The 22,743-nt window shown below is 38.7% G+C and overlaps 1 protein-coding gene and 1 pseudogene across 2 annotated transcripts in view; one reads left to right on the top strand and one right to left on the bottom strand.

The window, feature by feature from the left end:
* LOC101403178 (serpin B4 pseudogene) lies at positions 1 to 4,238 on the bottom strand (annotated as a pseudogene).
* Positions 4,239 to 5,582: 1,344 nt separating this feature from the next.
* EPRS1 (glutamyl-prolyl-tRNA synthetase 1) overlaps positions 5,583 to 22,743 on the top strand; it is a 73,000-nt gene continuing 55,839 nt past the window's right edge. For both annotated transcript variants that reach the window (XM_087424364.1, XM_087424363.1), the window contains exons 1-8: positions 5,583 to 5,749; positions 9,292 to 9,376; positions 12,457 to 12,556; positions 13,122 to 13,278; positions 14,720 to 14,859; positions 16,207 to 16,301; positions 19,909 to 20,035; positions 20,743 to 20,935. In XM_087424364.1, coding sequence (XP_087280490.1) covers positions 5,704 to 5,749; positions 9,292 to 9,376; positions 12,457 to 12,556; positions 13,122 to 13,278; positions 14,720 to 14,859; positions 16,207 to 16,301; positions 19,909 to 20,035; positions 20,743 to 20,935 — 943 coding nt within the window. In that variant the 5' untranslated portion in view covers positions 5,583 to 5,703. The remainder of the gene's footprint in view (positions 5,750 to 9,291; positions 9,377 to 12,456; positions 12,557 to 13,121; positions 13,279 to 14,719; positions 14,860 to 16,206; positions 16,302 to 19,908; positions 20,036 to 20,742; positions 20,936 to 22,743) is intronic.

Here is a 22,743-nt window from a genome sequence, read left to right as displayed (position 1 = left end):
CTAAGGGGAACAGGCTCTGCCAAAGAAAAGGATGTTGTTCGTCTTACTGTGCTTGATGAAGAACAGGAAAGGGTGATTACAATGGAAATATTCATAAATTGGTAATGATGTTGGAACAGTTTCCATGCCAGTGGCAGCTGCAGCCTCCATGCCTTCCTCAGTCACCTCCACAAAGGACTTGTGTAGGATCTTAGACACCATGACACCATAGCTCCTGGTCATTCCCAAGAAGTTGGTGTCCTGTTGACTGAAGGTGTCCACTGTCCCCATGGCTCCCAGCATGGCCTTGAGATCATAGCTGTCTTCCACTTTGAACTGAGGTAAGTACAAATCCACATCTCTCTTGCTCATATTCTGTGAGCTTGCCCAGGCTATCAATTTCTCAGTGGTGAGGCTATCTTCAAGCTTCTGCAGACCATTTACTTCATTTGGCAGCAGCAAAATCATGCTCAGATCAGCATGATCAATCGTGCTTAGGTCAGCAAATTCATGCTTGCTTTGTATAATAGTTCCAGGATCTTGGCTTGCACATCCTCCAGGAAGGTGAAATTAAAAGACTTGCTTTGTTTCATCATCTACACAGATTTGCTCATATCCTTGTCCAGCCAAAATTTCCCCTCTTTGGTATTTTCTTTATCAAATTCCTGGTCCCACTGCCCTCTGAAATTGACTACATTCACCAGAACCACTATGACGGAGCTGCTAAGAGAGCCACTGGGAAATAGGTCCTTGATTATTTTCATTTGTTTGGCTTTCCACCCAGGAATTAATCTTTTGACTTTACTCCACAGCATTTACAAAATCAGCAGATTTCACACTGACTGGGTAAAATTTCTTAGCATTACCCAAGAATTCCCGATGAAATTGATAACGGTCATTTCTCCATAGAGCCTGTAGGCGAAATTCAATTCATATGCATCAGTGAGTTTCTTTAACTCAGTCAGAAGCTTTTGAAATTGGTGATGCACATATCCTGACTTTGCAACATGATCTGTTGTAGCTCTTCCTTTCGTGTTTTCTGCGACTTCATTAAATTAAAGGACCTACTCAATGTTGAGTACAGTGATTTCTCGGGCCGCTAAGCAGAGCAGGGCTAATGCTGATGAAATGTTGACAGAGGAAAAGAAAATGTTGTCCTCCTTTGATTTTCCAAAACCAAGGAGCAGACAGATAAATGCAAAGTGGGTGTTTGCTTCATGAGTGATATGCTAGCATTTTCAAACTAAGGACCTATTATAGTTTTAATTTTTTGATCCATATTTTCTTTATTCAAGCTCTTCTTTTCCATGGGTTATTGAACTGCAGAATTTTTGTCTATAATATTTTAAAATAAAATGTTACTTTCTTTGGCACATGTGTGTGGTGATGGGTTGTAATTTGGGTGGTGAACATGATGTAATCTATGCAGAAATAGAAGTATAATGATGTACACCTGAAATTTATACAATGTTATAAACCAATGTTACTGCAATAAACAAAAAATTTTAAAAAAAGTTCCTGTCTTAACTTATAAAATAATACCTATTCACCAAAGATATTTTGACAGTGCGCTTAAACTTTTTAGTAGTGCTTTCCACAGATGTTATGAAGAAAAATAAGTTAACCACAATCATCTTCTTTTTTCGTATCTGCTAATAATATGGCACATGACAACTTTTATAATTACAGTTTTCTCTGCACTGTCTTCTGTAAGAAAGAGACACATCCAAGAGTAAAGAACTGTATCAATGAGACTATTGTACATGATAAAAGATCTGTATAAAGTAAGAAATTGGAGAACTTTTAAACTTTTGTAGTAGATAGTCTCCAAAGATTGCTTCTCTGTTAGTTTTCTAGGGCTGCTGTAACAAATCACCACAAACTGGGTGGCTTAAAACCACAGAAATGGATTGTCTCACAGTTCTGGAGGCCAGAAATCCAAAATCAAGGTGTCAGCAGGGTTGGTTCCCTTTGAAGGCTCTGAGGGAGAACCTCGGAGGGAGAATCCATGACTCTCTCCTCACTTGTGGTCCTTGCCAGTTGTAATCCTTGGCATTCCTTGGCTTGTAGCTGCATCATTCCAATGTCTGCCTCTGTCTTCACATCTCCTTCTGCTCTGTGTGTCAAATTTCCCTCTCCTTTCTAGGATGATGTCATCTCAAGATCTTTAACTTCATTATATATGCGAAGACTCTATTTCCTAATAGTCACACTTACAGGGACTGGGGGCTAGGACTTGAACAAATCTTTTCTTGGGGGACACAATTCAATCCACTACAGCCCCCAATGAAGCACACTTCCTGGTATTCCTGCCTTTGTGTAGTCTCCTCTTTTGTATCAGGGTGGGCCCTGTGACTTGAGCGCCACAGAAGTGATGCTGTGTGACTTCAAAGCTAGATCAGGAGAAGGCTTGCAGTTTTCATCTTGGTATTTTGGAACCTTCACTCTCGGGGCAGCCAGACACCATGTAGGAAGTCTTACTACCCTGCTGGAGGTATCAAGTGGAGAGGACCCGAGAAGATACAGAGAGAGAGAGTGAGGTCCAGCTGAGCCTAGGCTTCCAGGCTTCTTGCTTCAGGCATCAGGGAAAGAAGCTCTTTCGCAGTTAAATAGCACCGAGTGACCCCACTTGATGCCACGTGGAGCATCTATTGGTTACTCAGCCAAGGACTGTCCAAACTCCTAACCCACAAAGACATGAGCTATAATAAAATGGTGTTGCTTTAAGCCGCTAAATTTTGTGGTGGTTTGTTAATAGCAACAAACAGAACTTATTTTTAATTTCTATTTTTCTATTGAAAATAAATAATTCATATATTGAAATAAGGGGACTAATAATAGTAATACGTAAATTTAATTACAAAGAATCAATTTCTAATTAAAGCATCAAGAATCTTGTTAGAAAAGGAACTAAATTATTCCTTCTCGAGTTCTTACGTATTCATATGTGCACTTTATGTACATTTAACTCACGTCTTTAGTTTTTAAGTCCCAACGTGTGTTATTACGTGGGTTATTAAGCAAGCATCATATAGTATGGATTACTTTACATTCACTCATTCATTAGTTCAAGTCAACATTTATTAAGACCCTGCTACAAGCCAAGCACAGTGCATAGTATTGGAGACTCAAAAATGGATAATACATAGTTCTTGGCATTGGAGAGCTCACAGTCCAGGGACAATAGTGGGCTGGGTTGTATTAGAGATACGCATATGAACGAGTCTCCAAAGCAGATCTACAAAATTTTTTTGAGAAATAAGCAAATCAATGTTTTCCCTCCAGCGATGAAACATCAGATCTTTGAACAGTTGGCTCCTTCTCATTGAACTGGTCTCAGTCCAAATGACTTCTCAAAGAGGCCTTCTTTGACTATTGCATCTGCAATTCTCCTTCTCTGATTCCATTCCTTTTAATCCCATCACACCCTTTTATTGTTTTCATAAAACGTATTATTTTGTGAAATTAGCTTGTTTATTTTCTGCCTCATCCCACTATCATGTAATCTTCATGAAATGAGGGATCTTGTTTTTGTTCACTACATATTCCTAGCACTAATAACACTGCCTGGCACATAGCATGTACTTTAAAAATACTATTGAATGAACAATGTACCCAAATTACTGTAATATGTTGTTGAAACCTTTTATGGTGCCCTCTCTATGAGACACCTTGAGAGTGTATTTATATTTAATTTTATTTAATTCTAGTCTCTCTCTTAGGACAGTTGTTCTTTCCCCATCAGGTAGTAGATAGTTTTCCTCTTGGTTATCAGTCAAATTTTGTAGCTCCTCCCAAGAAGGTGAACAGGATTTCATGGCATCTATTTAGTGTTCTAGCTTCTCTCTTGGTATCACCTTCCTTTTAAATTCTTTTGTCTGCTTTCTTCAATTAAAATGATTTGTTTTATCCCATGTTTCTAAGTAAAGTAGATTGAATCCTTCTCAGAACAAGATGAAGCTATAAGTAAACAAGTATAATTTAAACTTGATAAGATACCAGATGATTTTCTGTCTTCTGTTTTGCAAGTCTCTCATAGACCTGGTTTCCTGCTACCCCTCAACCTAGCAACTCGAAGAGTAAGCCCGCATTACTGCGTGGGCTCCAAAATGGAATGAATAAAACAGATTCTACTTTGTTAGTGAGCCACTAATACGCAAAAATGTGGAAAGTTTTGTTCTTAAGCACTTTCCAAGCACTGTGGCAGTGCTTTCTACAAGGGCAGCTCTTTGGCTCCTGGCCCGGAACTCTCGCCTCATCCCCTCTGCTCAGCAAAAACCAAACAACAAAAAGAAACATTCAACATTTATTTTTTGTTCTAAGAATTAACACATAGTTGCAAGAAAACCTAAATTTTGTAAGATAAAAGATGTTACAAATTTATTTCCATTGTTTCATAATTCTTATTTACATTTTTCAAAGTAAATTTTGTATCACTCTCCTCCCAACCCCCTCAGCATCAATCGCTTTGTAGCCTTTTCCTGGTACCAATTATGATAGAGTAGGAAGGCCCCCTAGTATGTGCTAGGAACTGTGGGGAATCCAAACACGTCTAAGGTTTCAGCAACAAGAATCTTAAGAGCTAGCAGGGTGTGCAAAAAAAAATCAATTTCAACAAAGGAAGTTAGAAAGGCACAGTTTGATGTGCATAAAATCCCCTGGAGAACTTGATACAATGAGATTATGGATCCCATCCCTAGAGATTCTGATAGGAAGGTAGGGGTAGGGGGAGAGCTCTCCTCCTAACTCAGATGCCTTAACTACTCTGTACGGTGGCTATATAAAAAGATAGCCATCTTTCGCGGTGGGTTAGGACAGGCACCGACAACCCTATAGTTGCCTTAAGCACTCGTCTCATATTTAATCTAAGTGTCACCCCCTAGTGAAAAGAGGGACGTCTTTGGGAGGTTAAGAGAAAGTGGGAGTGGTGGTGAGTTCGAGACGTTTTTCGGAATCCTCGGCCCCTCGAGCTCGGACACCAGCCCTTGGAGTATGCCTTAAGAGCCCCTCGTCCCTCTTCCACTCCCCCCAGGGTTTAAGAGGAATCGGATGACCCTCTGAAACGCAGGCTGGCACAGTCCAGGCAAATAAAGCCAAGACAAACTGGGGCAGCGGCTTTTAGTAATGCCTTTTATAAATAAACCCTTTCTTTTAACAGTTATTTTCAAGTATGAAAATAACTCGAAAATACATTCTTTCGGAAAAAAATGAGGAAATATTAGAAAAGCTTGCCCCTCTCCCCCGTGTAACCATGGCTGGCTGTCTGGCATGTATGCTTCCAGGACTTTTGCTGTTCATGCACACACACTACCCATCGGTGATACACAACATCACTTGCACATCTCATTCCGTGCTTCACGTGAACGCGCACCACACTGCAGAAAAAGTCTCACAGCTTGCTTCCCTTGCTTTACGAAGTGTCGCAACGTCTCGCCCTCTTCAGCGTCCTTCCGACGGCGGCTCCGGGGGCCACGTTGGCCCTTCTGACCCTAGCCGCCGAGGGGCGGGGTCGAAGAGCCTGGAGCCCGCGGCGTGGCGCAGACGGCGCGCGGCGATGACGCACTGCGGTGTGCGCGAAGACGGCGGCGGCCACGGCGCAGGGGCGGGGCCAAGGCTGCGGCAGCGTCAGGCGCGCGCACACGTTGCAGCTTTTCGCTTTCGGCGGGTCGGTGTGGTTCCGGCGCCAGGCAGGCGCACTGACAGGTGGACCCGCAGACGGTGGAGATGGCGGCGCTCTGTCTGACCGTGAATTCAGGAGACCCTCCCCTGGGTAAGGGGCCTAGGCCGCCGACCGGCGTGGGTTGCATCAGCCCGGGAGGGTGCGGGGCAGGGAAGGTCGCCGCGCCCCGGCTTTGCGCAGTGGCGGGCTCCGTCGGGGAGACTGGGCCTGCCCCTCTCCCCCGAACTGTGCGCGGAGTGGGCTCCGCGCCCCTCGCCCTCTGTCCCCTGGCGGGTGCGTCTGCTCCTGAAGACAGTTTCCCCGGGCGGGGAGGGAGGCGCGGTGTGAGTCCCTGCAGGGCGACACGAGGCTCAGCTTCGGACCCTCTCTCGCAGAGGGATGCCTCCCAGCCAACTCCCTTCTCCCTCTTTTGAGTGGTTTTCCCTGGAGACCGAGAGCTGCTCGTAGAAATAACATGTTAAAGCTTAAAATACTGTTACCTTCTCATCCCCTCTTTTAGCATTTTTCCCTATTCATCTCACTTCCCTTTCTCCCTCCTCTCAGAAAAGATCTTCAATCCGCTTGACTTAACTTTTCTTTACGTTTCATTGAGTTTAAAGGCAACAAGGCAGACGATCGCAGTAGCATTTAAAATTTCAGCTGAGGTTGCATTTCTGTGTAATTAAAGATGCAGAGTAATTGCTGGAACACCCAATTACGCTGCGGATTGGTGGGGTTGCTTTACTACATGCCAAATGGATGTAGTAAACGTCGAACCGTCACCTTCCTGATACATCTTAAGTTCGATTTAGAATTGCTTTCTCAACGTGGCCGAGATTATTGTGGATAGATAGCTTAGAGTTTCTGCCTTTTTATTACTTTGGGAAACGACACGAAAGAATTCAAGTAGTTTATTGATCTCGTATTTGTTAACGCGTATATGCAGTATAGACGCACATTTCTAATGTTCCAGAAGCCCAGACCTTTAGATACAATTGGCCACATGGGGCTGATAGAATTACTCATTACGTTCTCAACTTTAGTGTTGTTTTGAGTCTGTTGGAACAAAACCCGCAATTTAATAGCCATTTTAAATATTTTAAAAATGATAATGTTCTGGCATATTGATTCCAGTAATTATGGGCTCGCCTCACACAAATCAATAAACTCTAAAAGAAAGGGGTTTGATTCTTGGGCTGGAAAGCACTAGACAATATGGCCTCATGGTTGAGAGCAAAGACGTTTGGTTCCTGGAGACCTGGGTCCAGTTCTGGCTACCACTTACTAGTTATGGAACCTTGGCAAGTTCCTTGTTTGGCTTCTCCTACAGTTTCCTTGTTTTAAGAAAGGAGGAATAATATCTTCCACAAAGGGTTGGTTGCCAGAATTAAATGAGATTGTAGGTAAAGTTCCCAACACATTTTAGATAAACAGCTATGGTTTTTACTAATGTTACTTGGGTGATTTGTCCTTCATTGCAGCCCATTATTTGGTGCATGAAATTTAATTTTTCCCCTATTGCTGATGATTCTAACCTTGATTACTTAAGATGGTATCTGTGAGCTTTCCCCACTACAGAGTTTTCCCTTTGTAATTAACAGGCATTTTGTGGGGACATGCTTTGGGATCATGTAAACATTCCACTCCCCATGAAAACTTACTGGTTTCAGCATCCATTGATGCTTCCTGCCCCACATGATTATTATAAGATGGCACCAAATGGTGACCTTCCCATTCTACCATTCCTTCTGCATGTATTAGTCAGCATTTTTCTGTGAGAAGAGCTTTCTCTTCCCCATTAAAAAAAAATTCATAGCAAAATGTACTCAATAGGTTATAATCTGTGTTATTTATTTTCATTTTCTATTTTTAAAATTTTATTTTTTAAAATTAGTTGTATTAAGTTATAACTTGTATATAATAAAGTTCACCAATTTTTTTTTTTTTTGGTGAGGGAAATTGGCCACGAGCTAACATCCGTTGCCAGTCTTCCTCTTTTTTTGCTGAGGAAGATTGGCTCTGAGCTAACGTCTGTGCTCATCTTCCTCTATTTTGTATATGGGATGCCACCACAGCATGGCCTGATGAACGGTGCATAGGTCCACGCCCGGGATCTGAACCTGCGAACCCCAGGCTGCCGAAGCAGAGTGTGGGAATAAAGTTCACCAATTTTAAGTGTACAAATTGATTGCAAATATGTACAGTGTGTAATCTCCACCACAATAATGATATAGAATATTTTTGTTGCTTCAGAAGCTTCCCTCATGCCCCTTTGCAGCCAGTCCCCTTTCCTCATCTCTGGCCTCTGATAGTCACTGATCTGCTTTCTGTAACTGTTGTTTTGCTTATTCTAAAATTTCATACACATTGAATCAGATCATGTATATTCTCTTTTTCTTTCTTTTTTTTTGTGAGGAAGACCAGCCCTGAGCTAACATCCATGCCAATCCTCCTCTTTTTGCTGAGGGAGACTAGCTCTGAGCTAACATCTATTGCCAATCCTCCTCCTTTTTTCTTTCCCTCAAAGCCCCAGTAGGTAGTTGTATGTCATAGTTGCACATCCTTGTAGTTGCTGTATGTGGGACGCAGCCTCAGCATGGCCGGAGAAGCGGTGCGTCGGTGCACGCCCGGGATCCTAACCCGGGCCGCCGCTAGCGGAGTGCACGCACTTAATCGCTAAGCCACGGGGCTGGCCCAGATCATATGTATTCTTTTGTACCTAGGATAAAGCTTTGAGATTCATCTATCTTTTTGCCTGTAATAGTAGTTCATTCTTTTTATTTGCTGTATAGGATTCCATTGTATTGATACACTAAAATTTATATCATTTACTTCAGTGGTCAAATTGCCCCTATTTGCCAGTGGGAGCCCCTCCAAGCTGGCCTTTGTGTCCTTTTGGCATAGCTCTTATCCATTCTTTGTGTACTTGTTGCTTTCTAGCACAATAAAATTTTCCAGGTTTATCTTGTACCTTCCTTGCCACAGCCCTGTTTCCAGTGGAGCATATTTAGAAGCCAGTGTCTGGGTACTGGTTGTCCATCTTAGCCAAATTAAGGGACAGAGGAATAATGAATCAATTTAGTCAACTTTGTTATGTGTTGAGAGGAAGATTACGTTTTAGAGTTTGAGTCCTGGACTGCCTTAGACCTGCATTTAAATACTGACTGCCACATATTTAGTCAAGGACTTTGGGCTAATTATATAATCCTTAGAAGTCTCAGTTTCCTCTTCTGTAAAGAGTCCACCTCTTAAGGTTACTACAAAGATTAAAAATTATAAGGACTGTAAAGCATTTAGCACAGTGCCTCCTAGATAGCAGTCATTCAAATACTATTAACAATAGCATTTATACAAAATACTATTCTGATTTCTTCTTGTCTCCTGATGGAGGAAAAGATTAATTTCAGTGTCCCTCACTGGAAGCTGAGCATATTCAAAAGCAGTTGGACTGTGCCAGTGAAGGGATTCTGATTTGTTATTTCTCCAAGACCAGATGACTATGCTTTCTGTTTACAGACTGCTGAGAAAAAAGTTTACTCCTTGCAGGACTTAATATTGGTTTGTTGACTCATCTTTATTGCTTTATGATTCATGTTTTAAATACTACATTGTTTATAAAGAGAAATAAATCTTTTCATCTCCTTGTTTTTTAGGAGCATTACTGGCAGTAGAACATGTGAAAGGCAGTGTCAGCATTTCTGTTGAAGAAGGGAAAGAGAATATTCTTCGTGTGTCTGAGTAAGTGCTTTTATATCTCTGTTTTCAGTGCTGCACAGCATTTTTAAAATATTCAGGGTTAAATGTATGCTTGTTTTACTTGCTAATTGGTAGATCGTCCCTAGAAAGAAGTATGGTTTTCTTCCTCATTCTAAAAGAACTATATGTACTCAGAAACTTAAATTTGTCAGCAAGCTGTCTGATTTCACTTGTGTAATCTGTTTAAAAGAAACTAGAAATGTACAGAAAGATTTATATAAGGGTTTTTAATTCCATTGTAATTTATTCCAGTGGAAAATTGGAAATACAGTCATGTGCTGCATAATGACATTTGGGTCGACGACAGACGGCATATATGATGGTGGTCCCATAAGATTAGTACCATATAGCCTAGGTGTGTAGTAGGCTATAGCATCTAGGTTTCTGTAAGTACACTGTTTGATGTTCACACAACTACGAAATCGCCTAACGACGCATTTCTCAGAATGTATTCCTGTCATTAAGTGACACATGACTGTATTTAAAACCAATAATAATAAGAAATTAATAAATTTGGTAAGTCCACAGCATGGAATATTAGGCATCTACGAAAAAGAGGCTTTTGAAGAATTTTTATGGATATGTTCATAATCTAATATTAATAGAAAAGCAGGACATAAATTTAAAATTACATATCTACATAGAAAAATGTATTTGAGAAGTGTACAACACTTTTAATAGTGTTTGTTTCTGGGTGATAGAAGTATGGGTGATTTTTTTTTTTCTTTTTACTTCTCTGTTTTCAAATTTTTCTGCAATGAGCATATACTATATGCTCTTGATTAAAGTGAATCATTTGCATCCAGGATATATGGAAGATTGAGTGCCCTTGGACTTTCTCTTTCTTTTGGAACCCACTGAAAAGAACAAAAAGAACTGGAAAGGGAGACATTATTCTCTTATGAATATGAAAGTAAGAAATAGATGCAACTTGGTTTCAGATTCTTTTAAGAATACTTTGCCAGATAGTGGAATCTGGACCAAATTAAAAGAGGGTTTCAAGGGTATTCTCAAACAAGGTGCAGATTTTGAAATATGTTTAAAAGCTACATAATAAACTGACAGAAAGGCTTGTACTGGGGAAGGGGCAAGATACACAAAATACATATGACAGACACATCCTTCTACTCCCCATCTCCTCTTTCCTGCCAGTGTAGTTGTATCATAGTTTTGGTTAGATCACCATTCAGTATTTACATTATAATGGCTCTGTAAGTTTTATTCACTGCTGAGCCACATATTATGATTATTTTTCATGTATAACTTTGACTTCCCATGGAATAATTGTTTGCTTTGTTCTGAAGCCTTTCTGATTCCTTATCTTTTCTATGTGACTTCAGGAAGTTTACAGGAATCTTCCTTTAAGATTCAGTATTTGGAAATTTCACAGTAATATGCTTTGGTCTGGGTCTGTTTTTCTTCTCTTCTGCTGGGCGCTTGGTTGCTCCGTTCAATGTGGAAACTTGGGAATAATTGTATTTTGGGAAATTGAAAATTTTTTTCTGTGATGATTTTCTCCTCTCCATTTTTTTTCCCTTCTTTGGATGTTGAGATTAGTTCTCTTACTTTCTTAAAGTATCACCTTCATCTTCCATCTGTTTTTTGCTTTTTTCTTTACTTTCTGGAGAGTTCTTCACCTTTATCATCTCATTCTTCTATTGAGTTTTTCATTTCTGCTTTTATGTTTTTAATATCTTAGAATTATGGTTTTTGTATTTTCTGGATACTTTTGTAGTATCCTGTTCTTGTTTTATCATTGCGATAGTATATTGTTTCATTGTCAGGGAATTTATTTACTTTTTAAGCTTTCTTTTCCTAATTTGTCCAAGTTACATTTTTCTGTGTGTTTATTTTGATTATTATCCTTCAAGTTAAAGGCTTTCTTCAAATATTTGTTAGCTCATGATGGTGTTCTCAGATTTTTGGCTGGGAGACTAAAGCTGTTTACAAGTTCTGAACTCAAGGGTGGGCTTGTCAGCTCTGAGCTTTGCTCTGGGATGATCCGACTGAGCTGTTCATTTGGGGGAACTTCTGATGTTAGTATCCTTAGGTCTTTCTTATTGGGCTGATCAGCGTATTCAGACAAGACTTTGAGTCTCCTGTTTGGAAGGTGAAGAAGAGCTGGTGCCAGAATATGCTGGGAGCTGAGAGTGGGGAGAAGGCTAAGGATCTCAGCATCCAGTCTGCCTGTGGTTTATCTGCCCTATTATCCTTGTAGGCCAACTTTCATCTGTGCCAGATTTCCCCCAGTTGAGAGACCCTCTGTTTCAGTTTTTAGAGAATAAAGCTCTGGTTTTTGCCAGGATTGGGTAAGAGAAGCAGCCCAGCTATGCAGAATAGGGTTTAACGGTATATGTATTTCTGACTCTTTTTTATCCTGACTGGTTCTTAAATAGACTTTTCAACCAGTCCCCCTTGTTTTAGCCCCAGTTCACTCTCACTTCCAAAGGTACCTGGTTCCATTGATTAAGAAGTTTTTTTAGAATTCTAAAATTAAATTGGATTGGTTTTCAGCTTCGTCTACTGTCCACTTAAGATTCAGTTTTTTCAGGCCTGTTAAATCCATCTGCTTTCTAGTTTCTGAAATTTTATTGCTATTGTCTCTTCTCCTTAGTCTCTTTTTCTTTCTTAGTTTGTGTCTTCTTAAAAAATAATTTGTACAAAACAATTTTGATGGGGGTTGAACTTTACCTGAAAGTTGATAAAACTGGTCTCTTTATGACAGTATGTCGTTGGCTTCTTTGCCTTGATTTGTTTTAAATCATTGTTATTCACAGTATCCCAATTATGTTTTCACCACCGAATAGACATGTAGAAACAAATAGAAGGATGAAGCATCATACAGGTAGTCTACTCTGAAGTGAATTGTTGGATTTAGTTGAACGTTTCAGAACAAATTGTAAAATTTGATAGAAATAAAGAACAAAGTAGAAAAACCTGTTTTTTTTAATGTAATGGAAAGTACATGGTAATTATGATGAGTTCTATTTTTATATTTCTTTGTAAGTCTCATGACTTACTGATTTGCTAGAGCAACAGTAATATTTTATTTTGTATTCTAGAAATGTGGTCTTCACAGACGTAAATTCCATACTTCGCTACCTGGCTCGAGTTGCAACTACAGCTGGGCTCTATGGCTCTAACCTGATGGAACATACTGAGGTAAGGAATGAACAGTTCCTGGGTGGGGTTGTGTTTTGTTTTAGTTTATGCTTCTGTTTTTTTGAGAACCTCATCATTTTATTGTTGGCTTAGGTACTATTATTCTATTTAAGGATATTAATGAAACGTTAGTTATAGATCAAGTTAAGGAATTCTCATCTTGTTTTTATTTTCAGAAAAAAACTCTTAGCTCCTAAGTTTGAACTTTTAATCCCATACCAGCTGTCCTATTGGGTCGTTGAGTGCTGTCTTCCTCTTCTAAGATTCCTAGAATTTCATAGCTGGATGGGACTGTATAGATCATTTTATGCAACTCTACTTTACAGATGAGGCAACAGGCTTAGAAAAGTTGAGGTTTTTCCCAAGGTCACGCACATAGTTTGGATCCATTTTCCTTTCTAAGTATACCTTATTTAATTAATTACAACAATAGTAGATTAAGTTTCAAAACTAAATTCTGTAATCTGGGATAAGAAAAGCTTGGTACTAACTGATGTTGTTTTTTATTTGTTTGTTTGAATCTAAACCCTGGGGTGCATTTCTCTTCTGTCTTTTGTATTGACAGATTGATCACTGGTTGGAGTTTAGTGCTACAAAATTGTCTTCATGTGATTTGTTTACTTCTGCAATCAACGAGCTCAATCATTGCCTGTCTCTGAGAACATTCTTAGTTGGAAACTCTTTGAGCTTAGCAGATTTATGTGTTTGGGCCACCCTAAAAGGTATCAATAATAATTCTTTTTTTTTTTTTTTTGTGAGGAAGATCGGCCCTGAGCTAACATCTACCAATCCTCCTCTTTTTGTTGAGGAAGACTGGCCCGAGGCTAACATCCATGCCCATCTTCCTCCACTTTATATGGGACGCTGCCACAGCATGGCTTGACAAGTGGTGTGTTGGTGTGAGCCCGGGATCTGAACCGGCGAACCCTGGGCCACCACAGTGGAGCATGTGCACTTAACTGTTTGTGCCACTGGGCCAGCCCCTCAATAATTCTTCTTAAAAAATGTCCTGTTTTAATTATTTAATATTTCGCTAGATAAGAAGTACACATATTTCTATGTGTACGAATGTGTGTATCTGCATATCTATATCTATAGGCAATCACTTAGGACTTTCTTACAAAGGAATGACCACCCTGGCTATGTTATTCCCTGGGGGTCATCTCTCTTTCAATACCCAAGCACCTCTCTTGCTTTTGGAGCTGACCTTGTTCCTGCTAAAGAAGCTCTGATCATAAAGAAATCATTTATATCAGCACCTCTCCCATCTCAGCAGTTACTTTACTCCAGGCCCCGTTGTCTCTGACTTGCTTATTGTTCAGTAGGTGTGAGTATGTGTGTGGGGTGATGTGGGGTTTTTCCTCTGGGAGGTCGCTTTTTTCCTCTTCTATGACTAGTTTGCAACAGGTAAGGATATGGGATTGATGAGAGGAGAGGTACAGGGGCGACTTGAATTTTGTTAGTACTTTTTCTTTAAAAAAAAACCTGAAGCAAATATGCCAAAATGTTTTATCATTCTTTAAATCTGGGTTATGTGGGGTAGTTTTTATATTCTCTGTACTTTTTTGTGGCGTACACTTTTCTCCAAATTAAATTGTTATAGTAATAACATAAAATAAAGACCTTTTCTAATTAGACCTTTTCATGTATAGGTTTATGTTGGACAATTTTGTATATTTTGGACAATTTTGTATATTTTGATTTTTGACTTAATGTTCATGAAAGAAAGGTAGTATCTTAAGGATTTAGCATTGTGATGTTAAAGGGTTAAAGATACTTTTATTCGGTACCATTTTTGATGTTACATGTGAAGAACGAGCTGCTTCTACTTCTTGATGTTGATTTTTATTTTGTTCTCTAGTTGATTTACTTAAAGCTTTTTCTTCATTATGAAATGTAGCACTGGCCTCATAGTGGGGGTGTGGCGGAGGTGAGGGCAGGATTTAGTATTTACTTCAGGGAGTTGAACTAAAAGAAATATTTCTAATTAACTTTTGTGAGTTCTGTAAAATATATTAAAGTATTAGAAAACCTAGATTTTACAATTTGCATTATAGAAGCACAACTTTAAGCCATCTCATTTACTTAAATTAACCACAACTGAAACTTTGCTTTTGAAGTTGCAGATTTATTGAATGGTGGTAAAATTGTGTTTGCTAATAGGAAATGCTGCATGGCAGGAACAGGTGAACCAGGGCAAAGCTCCTGTTCATGTGAAACGCTGGTTTGGCTTTCTTGAAGCCCAGCAGGCCTTCCAGTCAGTAGGTACCAAGTGGAATGTTTCAGCAACCAAAGCTAAAGTGGTAAGCCTGTTTTATTTTTTTTAATGCTGACGTCTCTGTCTCTCTGAGACCCTAGGTCTGAAAAAAAATTATTCCTACTCATAGTTTATTTTTTTTTCATAAATAAGAGATCTTGGAAGAATCTGCTGTTGTTAAATCTTGGTTTGACTTTAATTGTTTAACTACGTAAAGCCTTAATCTTTGTAATTATATGTTAAAAGATTATGATCATCCAGTGTGTGTCCCCCCCAAACTCCAAGTAACTAAAATCTTGCCATTTCACAGCTATTACAATCTTTTCTTCCTCCTGAATCTTCTGTTCTCTGGTTTTTGAACCATTGACCATTGAGTCCTGGGCTTGGGTAGAGGCTTTGTGTTGATTCTGTAGGAGGATGTGACATAGAATACAGTAGAAAAGGTCCTCTTCCCCAGCCAGAGTCCCTCTACTTTGATCTGTTTTACATACTGGGCATGTGTAGTAAAAGTTTCAATTTAAACGTGTTTTGTTGCAGTAAAATTTGAAAACTATTGCCTGCTTGTATAAAGACACTACAATCTACTAAGTTGTTTTGGCTAAAAATCTTCACTCATCTCTCACCACTTTTCACATCTAGTCAGTCAACAAGTTCTATTATTACTTTTCATATCTATAGATTTGTTTTCTGTTTCCCCTGCTGTTGATTTTTATTGAGGCCTCATTACCCCACTGCTTGTTTTAATACCATGAGCTCATCACTGAACTTCCTTCCTTTGGTCTCTCTTTTTCCTAGTTCAGCACCTGCACTGTCTGAGTATCATTTTAGAAAATACAAATAAATGGTCCCATTATCCCTGAGAACTCCCCCTTGCCTAAAACTTAAAAGCCAAGCTAATAAGGACCTTTATGTCTTTGGCCTAATCAACTATTTCAGCTTCCTTGCCCACCCACCCAACATGCATTCCTTACATTCCGTGGACATTGCACAGCTCTTCCCTGCCTTTGTGTCTTACCTGTGCTGTTATTCCTTTTCTTAGAATGAATGCCCTTATACACTCTCCATCTGATACATTTCCACTTATTGTTCAAGCTCCAGCTTGGTTCTTAACCTCCTTTTAAGCTTTTTCTGATGACCCTAGATGCTGTTGGTTAACTTCAACTGACTGCTGTAATAGCACCCTGTATATATATATGTACTTATATTTCTGTTGTTGGTATTTGGTTTTACTTATGTCCTTCACAAGATTTTGAGTCCCCAGTGCAGGGATGGTGTTCTAGTCCTGATTTTTCTCATAGCCATGCCTGGTACATAGTGGGTACTAAGTATTTGTTGAATTAATGTATTCTTAAACATTTAACCAGATAACTATTTTTGTTGTTCTGCTTTTTAGGCACCTGAGAAAAAGCAAGATGTTGGGAAATTTGTTGAGCTTCCAGGTGCTGAGATGGGAAAGGTTACCGTCAGATTTCCTCCAGAAGCTAGTGGGTAAGAAAATATAACTTATAATTGAATGGATTTAGTGGAAAAGCTTTAAGGCAGTTATTAAATACTTTTAATATTAATAAGTTCATAATATAGAAGAAAATAAGTAAGATTTTAATTGTGGGAGTTAAAATTCTAAACATCTTAATAGTTTCTTAATTATTTACAGTTAATGTTAATTTATTAAATTTGTAGTTTTAGTTTATTAAAGAATAGGAGAGATGACATTTTTATTTTACCCCACACAGAATTTTAATTATAAATAGAAAAATATCCATGAAGAGAAAGACTTAAGTTTTATTTATATTTTGAGATTTTTAGACTTTAATTTAATAAGAATTTGCATTTGTACCCTGGGCAGTGATTTCAGTTAGCAGTAGAAGTTATGGTAGGATTATTTTAAGTTATGATTTTTTTCCCAAATAAGGGAAGGGGAGTCCTGAAAAGCCCATTCCTCTTCAACTCTTTCTGTTATTAGCAAGTTCCCCAACCCCTTTCACTCTTGGCACCTATAGAAAATAATAATATTTGCATAGCTCATTAGGAGAAGAGACTGCTCTGGCTGGAGGCCTCCAGCCTGCGGCTACCTCAGACCTTGCCCAGCATTCCCCAGGGCTGAGGGGAGTCTCTGCCCTTGCACACGTGTCAGCCTCTTTAAAGCATCCTGGACAGGCTTTGTAATAGAGCCCTTCCAGTGATATGAATATAGTAAAATGCCTCTTTTTAAAGCAGTTAGCCTCTCTTAGAAACTTAACCATTAGGAAAGTATTGTGCCATATTTTGTAAATGAGATGATTATTTTTTTCCAAATTTTGTTCCAGGTTGTGTATTCTGTAACCAAATTCTTACACATCTAGTAAATGGAATATGTAGACAATAGAAAGTGGCAGATTAGGAAGCAATTTTATTTTAGCTTTGTATTAATAGTTCTTCACAGACTATTTCATAAGCGCCATTAACAGCACGATCAGTTTTAGAATTCCACATTTTCTCTCTGCTTTTCTAAGTTTGGTGATTTACGTGGTGAAATAAAGGATAGGTAGAAGGAGATGAAGGAGAAGTAATGATTCTGGAAAATTCACAGACTATATCATTAAATGATCGATTGGTAGTTGATTAAGTAGAATTAGTCATAAATAATACTTATCTTACATAGGTTAATTCCCACATCTTGGGTCCCTGCCACCCAGTATTCTGCTCTTGTGTCCTTGGTGTGAGAGGTCATGGTTGTCCCGTTGGGTAGTGACTTTAATAGTTTGATAAAACCTTCTTTTTTAGCAGTGGCTATTTATAGCTATGCTATTTGAACATTTGTCCTTTTTGAATCTATATTTTTTGTCTTTGTCGCTTCTTGGAATAGTGAGCTCCTCATGTTTATTATTTACTGTATAAAATACGTTTATCTGTTCTAAATTATGTCAGTTTCAGAGACCATGCTCTTGACCGAATACGGTTTTGGGATTTGGAATATAAATCAATGTTCAGGTTTTTAAAATATTCATGATTTTGATCATATCCCCTTATACTGCTAAAGAATTCTTCTTCAATTATTTGTTAATCATTATTTTTTTCTTTTCCGTGTCTTGCTTGAGAGACCAGATGGCTTCACTTGCGCGTCTTATTCTTAGCTAATCATATATATAGCACCTGTTATGTGCAGGTACCACCAACCGCTTTACGTAGAGTGACTTATTTAATCCTGACAGCCCTGTGAGGAAGGCAATGTTATTATCTCCATTTTACAAATGTTTTAGCAACATTCATATAACGTTTTAGCAACTTGCCAAACTCAAACCTACGCTGTCTGGCTCTAGATATGACTAAAAATTACACTGCCTGTGTCTGTTATGTGTGGCAGAAGCCCAATTCAGCATCAGTACTAACACAGCATGAATCTTATTTTTTTTTGCTGTTCTGATTTAGGTTGTCTCTTGAGTTGATTGTTTTAGTTACCTTGTGAATATTTTATAGTCCTGTTAGCTTTCTTGAGCTAATGTTAGATCTGTATACATTATTTCAGATTCAGAAATAATATCTTTAAGATAATGGTTTGATTTCATCACCCCTCTTAAATTAATTACTGTATGTAAAGCATGTTGTCAAATAGTAGGTCATCAGTGATTGTTAATCTTTTCTTTTTTCTCTTCTTAACAATGGGTATATAGCATGTTACTAGGGGTAGCACTTTCAGGGAAAACTGTGCACAGTATTTCTGTTTCTTTTTCGGAACTCATAGTCCTTTATTTTATTTTTAATAAGCTTTTATTTTAGAATAATTTTATATTAACAGGAATGTTCCAAAAGTAGTAAAATATAGTTCTCATATACCCTGTACCTAGTTTTCCCTAACGTTAGCATCTTACATTACTGTGGTACCTTTGTCACAATTAATGAACCAATATTGATATATTATTATTACCTAAAACTCCATGCTTTTTTTTATTTCATTAGTTTTTCCCTGATGTTCTTTTTCTGTTCTAAGATTTCATCTGGGATATCACTTACAGCCCTTTATTTTATGCAGAAAGTTTTGTATAACTCTAAATGCATTGCCTTGTACTTGTCTGCATTAACCTGTGCATATAAACTCTTTAAAATTGAATGATTGATCTAGAATGCTGCATGGATTTCTAAAAAATGGATTGATTTAAAAAAGTGCTGTAAAGACATACAAGGAATATGACTTTTCTTTCCCCATTGACATCTACTGAGATCACAGGTGTGCATGAAACTGGGTGACTATCTGTAGAACAGTGTGACTGCAGCTACCATTATCAATTGAAACTAATAAAAATTAGTGAGAGCTGATTATTTAAACTTCCTTGCTTCATGGCTTGTTTGATGCCCAATAAAGTGTATTTTCAACAGTAGTGGTATAGGATATTGCTTTTTACTCACTTCATTGATAGAGGGGGATGTTGATGTGTAATTATCAACAGTGCCTCTGATTTATTTTATTCCGTATAATTGTCATAGGAACAGAATAGTGTTTTCATAGATTGTGATTCATGGAGTGTTCGTACTGGATGAGATCTTCAAGATCATTTGGTTAAAATCCTTTTATTTTGGCGTTTGAGAAAACTGAAGCCTAGAGAAGTAAAGTGGCTTTTCTGTGGCTCCTAATTCTCATGTACTCTTTCGTTTAGTTATCGCAGTGACAGTGGCAGTTTCAGAGGTGCTTCTCTCTGATGGGCATTAGCCGGGTGCCCAGTCCTCAGTAGCATCGGGTCTTACAAAAGACACACTACCTTGTAGCCTTGGAAACAGTTTTGAAAGCAGTTTTCCTCTAACTAAATGACCCTTTATTCCTTTGTAAAAGCAAGAAAAAGAAGATTCTCCTTAGTGTTGTAATATTTGTAAATAACTTGTACCTTTGTCAGATTTTGTATGTGAAATTGTTTCTTATGATTATTTTATAAATGTTGTAGTCTTTTTTCCTTCCTGTCAGGGTCAGATTTTCTATCACAGTACTTCTTGCTAGAGAATAAAATATGATTGGAGTACCAACTAGAAGGATTTTTGTTTAGTTCTCATCTCCTCAAGAAGGTTAAGTTTAAGTATTTAGTTAAAACATGTTAATGAGTTTCTCTGTGAAATGTTTTTGTTTTAGTTACTTACACATTGGGCATGCAAAAGCTGCTCTTCTGAACCAGCACTACCAGGTTAACTTTAAAGGGAAACTGATCATGAGATTTGATGACACAAATCCTGAAAAAGAAAAGGAAGATTTTGAGAAGGTAATTAAAGGTGTAGTGATGACCCTTTGTCAGAAAAGTTAATTAAAATTAGAGGGTGACCTGATACCTTCATGGTATGAAAATAAATTAAGTTTGTTCTCATAGCTGCTTTTTTCCCTCATCTGTGTATTCTGTGTCTGAGACCTAAGCCAAGAAATGTTGAGCTCCCATATGAAAAAACTTCAGTTTATTTTTTTCTTCCTCAATTGTTATTGAATTTACTGAAGTGCTATATTTTCATATAAGTACTAGTTTCTTAAATGAATTGGTCACTAGAGGCAGGTTTCCTTTTTGTCATATGATCTTAAGTTTGTGAATGAAACAAACATTAAGTAGGTATTGGAAAATGTGAAGATTTCCTAGCCTCTTATATCATCTTTGTTCAGAAGCACTGCAATATATTCAAAGAGAAGGTAAATAATTGTCAGTACGACCAATAATAACCAGCTTTTCCAGAGTAAATGGGAAGCTCCATCTTGAGATCAGCTTTCTCAGCTGAAAATTTAGAGGCTAGTATAATGAATGTCTCTTTGTTTTTTGTTTTTTTTTTTTTCCTGATCTAATATCATACGACTTCCACAACCATTTTCAGGCTGTGTAAGACTGATGGTGTATTGTTACATTTGCCCAAATGCAGTATCAAGGATTGAAAGTGCACAAGAAAATGCAAAAGATAAACCGATGGTTATTTTGGATTCTTATTGCAGGTTATCTTGGAAGATGTTGCAATGTTGCATATCAAACCAGATCAATTTACTTACACCTCGGATCATTTTGAAACTATAATGAAATATGCAGAGAAACTAATTCAGGAAGGGAAGGCTTATGTGGATGATACTCCTGCTGAGCAGATGAAGGCAGAACGTGAGCAGAGGATTGAATCCAAACATAGAGAAAACTGTAAGGCATATTTTTTGTTTTTATGTTTTAATTGATATTCTTCTTGTATTCTGCTTCTTTAGTAGAACATGATTTCTTTTCTATGAAAGATGCTGGTCTGAGACACATTTGGAAATGTGATTCATAGGTTAATTCATCTCTTAGAAATCTTTTTTCCTTCTCTCCCCTTTACATTGTTATTACTTTGTCAGCGTCACAACTTCACGTGAAGTGTGTGCGCCCTGAGCATCTCACTCATTACCTGCAGTCTTTTGTGTTGCATTCGTTCCATTTGAATGATTCCTTCTGCAACATTTTGTAGTCTCTCAATTTAAATACTTAGCCTTTCCAAACTATTTGACCATAATGTTATTAGTACCCAAATCTTCCTTTCAGCATGTGCGTAAATGTGAATATAATATATAAGCTTGGTACTACCCTATATTGGTGGTCTAGTCGTTAAGATTTGGTACTCTCACTGCCTTGGCCCCAGGTTCATTTCCTCTCAGGGAACCACACCACCTATCTGTTGATTGTCATACTATGGCAGCTGTTTGTTGCTGGGATGCTGAAAGCTATGTCACTGGGATTTCAAATACCAGCAGGGTCACCCATGGTGGACAGGTTTCAGTGGAGCTTCCAGACTAAGACAGACTAGGAAGAAGGACCTGGCCACCCACTTCTGAAAAAATTGGTCATGAAAACCCTATGAGTAGGGACCAGCTGGGAGGTGTAGTGGTTAAGTTTGTGTGCTCTGCTTCGGCGGCCTGGGGTTCTCAGGATCGGATCCCGGTCGCGGACCTATGCACTGTTCATCAAGCCATGCTGTGGTGGTGTCCCATATAAAGTGGAGGAACGTGGGCACAGATGTTAGCTTAGGGCCAGTCTTCCTCAGCAAAAAAACAAAAAACTATGACTAGTGGTGGAGCATTGTCTGATATAGTGCTGGAAGGGGAGAGGATGGCACAAAAAGACTGGGCAGGGTTCCACTCTGCTGTCCACAGGGTCACCAGGGGTCAGAATCCACTCACTGGCACTAAAAACAACAAACTACCCTATATCTCTGAAATATCACTTGACAAAAAAGCATGTCTTTCTTATTCATTACTTGTCCCCTGAGCTTCTGAATTGGACTATTTTCATTCTGTAATTATGTTGTCAGAACTTCCACACTAGTATATTTAAATCTTGAGTGTCACATTTGGGAAGTATAGTAAATTCAAATTGTTACAGAAGTCTTTCTTTTCTTTCTTGCTTTCTTTTTTTAAGTTTTTTACATTTTCAAAGATAGTTAACAACTGGACTTTTAGACCTAACTTGATTCTTCGAGGGTCGGTAGAGTGTCCATCATATCTTCAGTAGTTTCCACAGAGAATCCTTAACAGTTCTTTTTTGTCCGTGTGGGGTAGGTTTTCAATGTTCTGACATAGGTAGGACCATAGTCACTTGGGATATAGCGTTCTTTTTTCTGGGATTAAACTTATATCACTATCTGTTTTCTGTCGTCTCATTTTCTTGGGTCCAAGAGTATCCTGCTTTCCACTGGAATGACCGAAGGGGCTTTCAGGGAGCCCACGGGCTCAGGCTCTCAGCCCGAGCCGTGTTCTTCAGACGGGCACGGGCTGCAGCGCCGACGCCTGTGGGCCCCATGGGCCAGGCCAAGCCGGTCTGTCCCCTGGGCGTGAGGCGGCAAAAGAACAGAATGCTTCTGCTTCACAGGCATAGTGTTAAATTGAGGGGTGGGGGGCTGTTGTGTCATGATGGGAAAATGGAAAACACTGGATGGAGAAACCTCGAGGCCTCATACTTCCACTCTTACCCTTAATCAG

This window comes from Ceratotherium simum, chromosome 36 (genome assembly GCF_057802395.1).
Source record: "Ceratotherium simum simum isolate JZ-2026a chromosome 36, ASM5780239v1, whole genome shotgun sequence".
In the NCBI taxonomy this organism is placed as follows: domain Eukaryota; kingdom Metazoa; phylum Chordata; class Mammalia; order Perissodactyla; family Rhinocerotidae; genus Ceratotherium; species Ceratotherium simum.
Note: the sequence above shows the minus strand (reverse complement) of the source record. Positions and strands in the feature narration are given on the sequence as shown.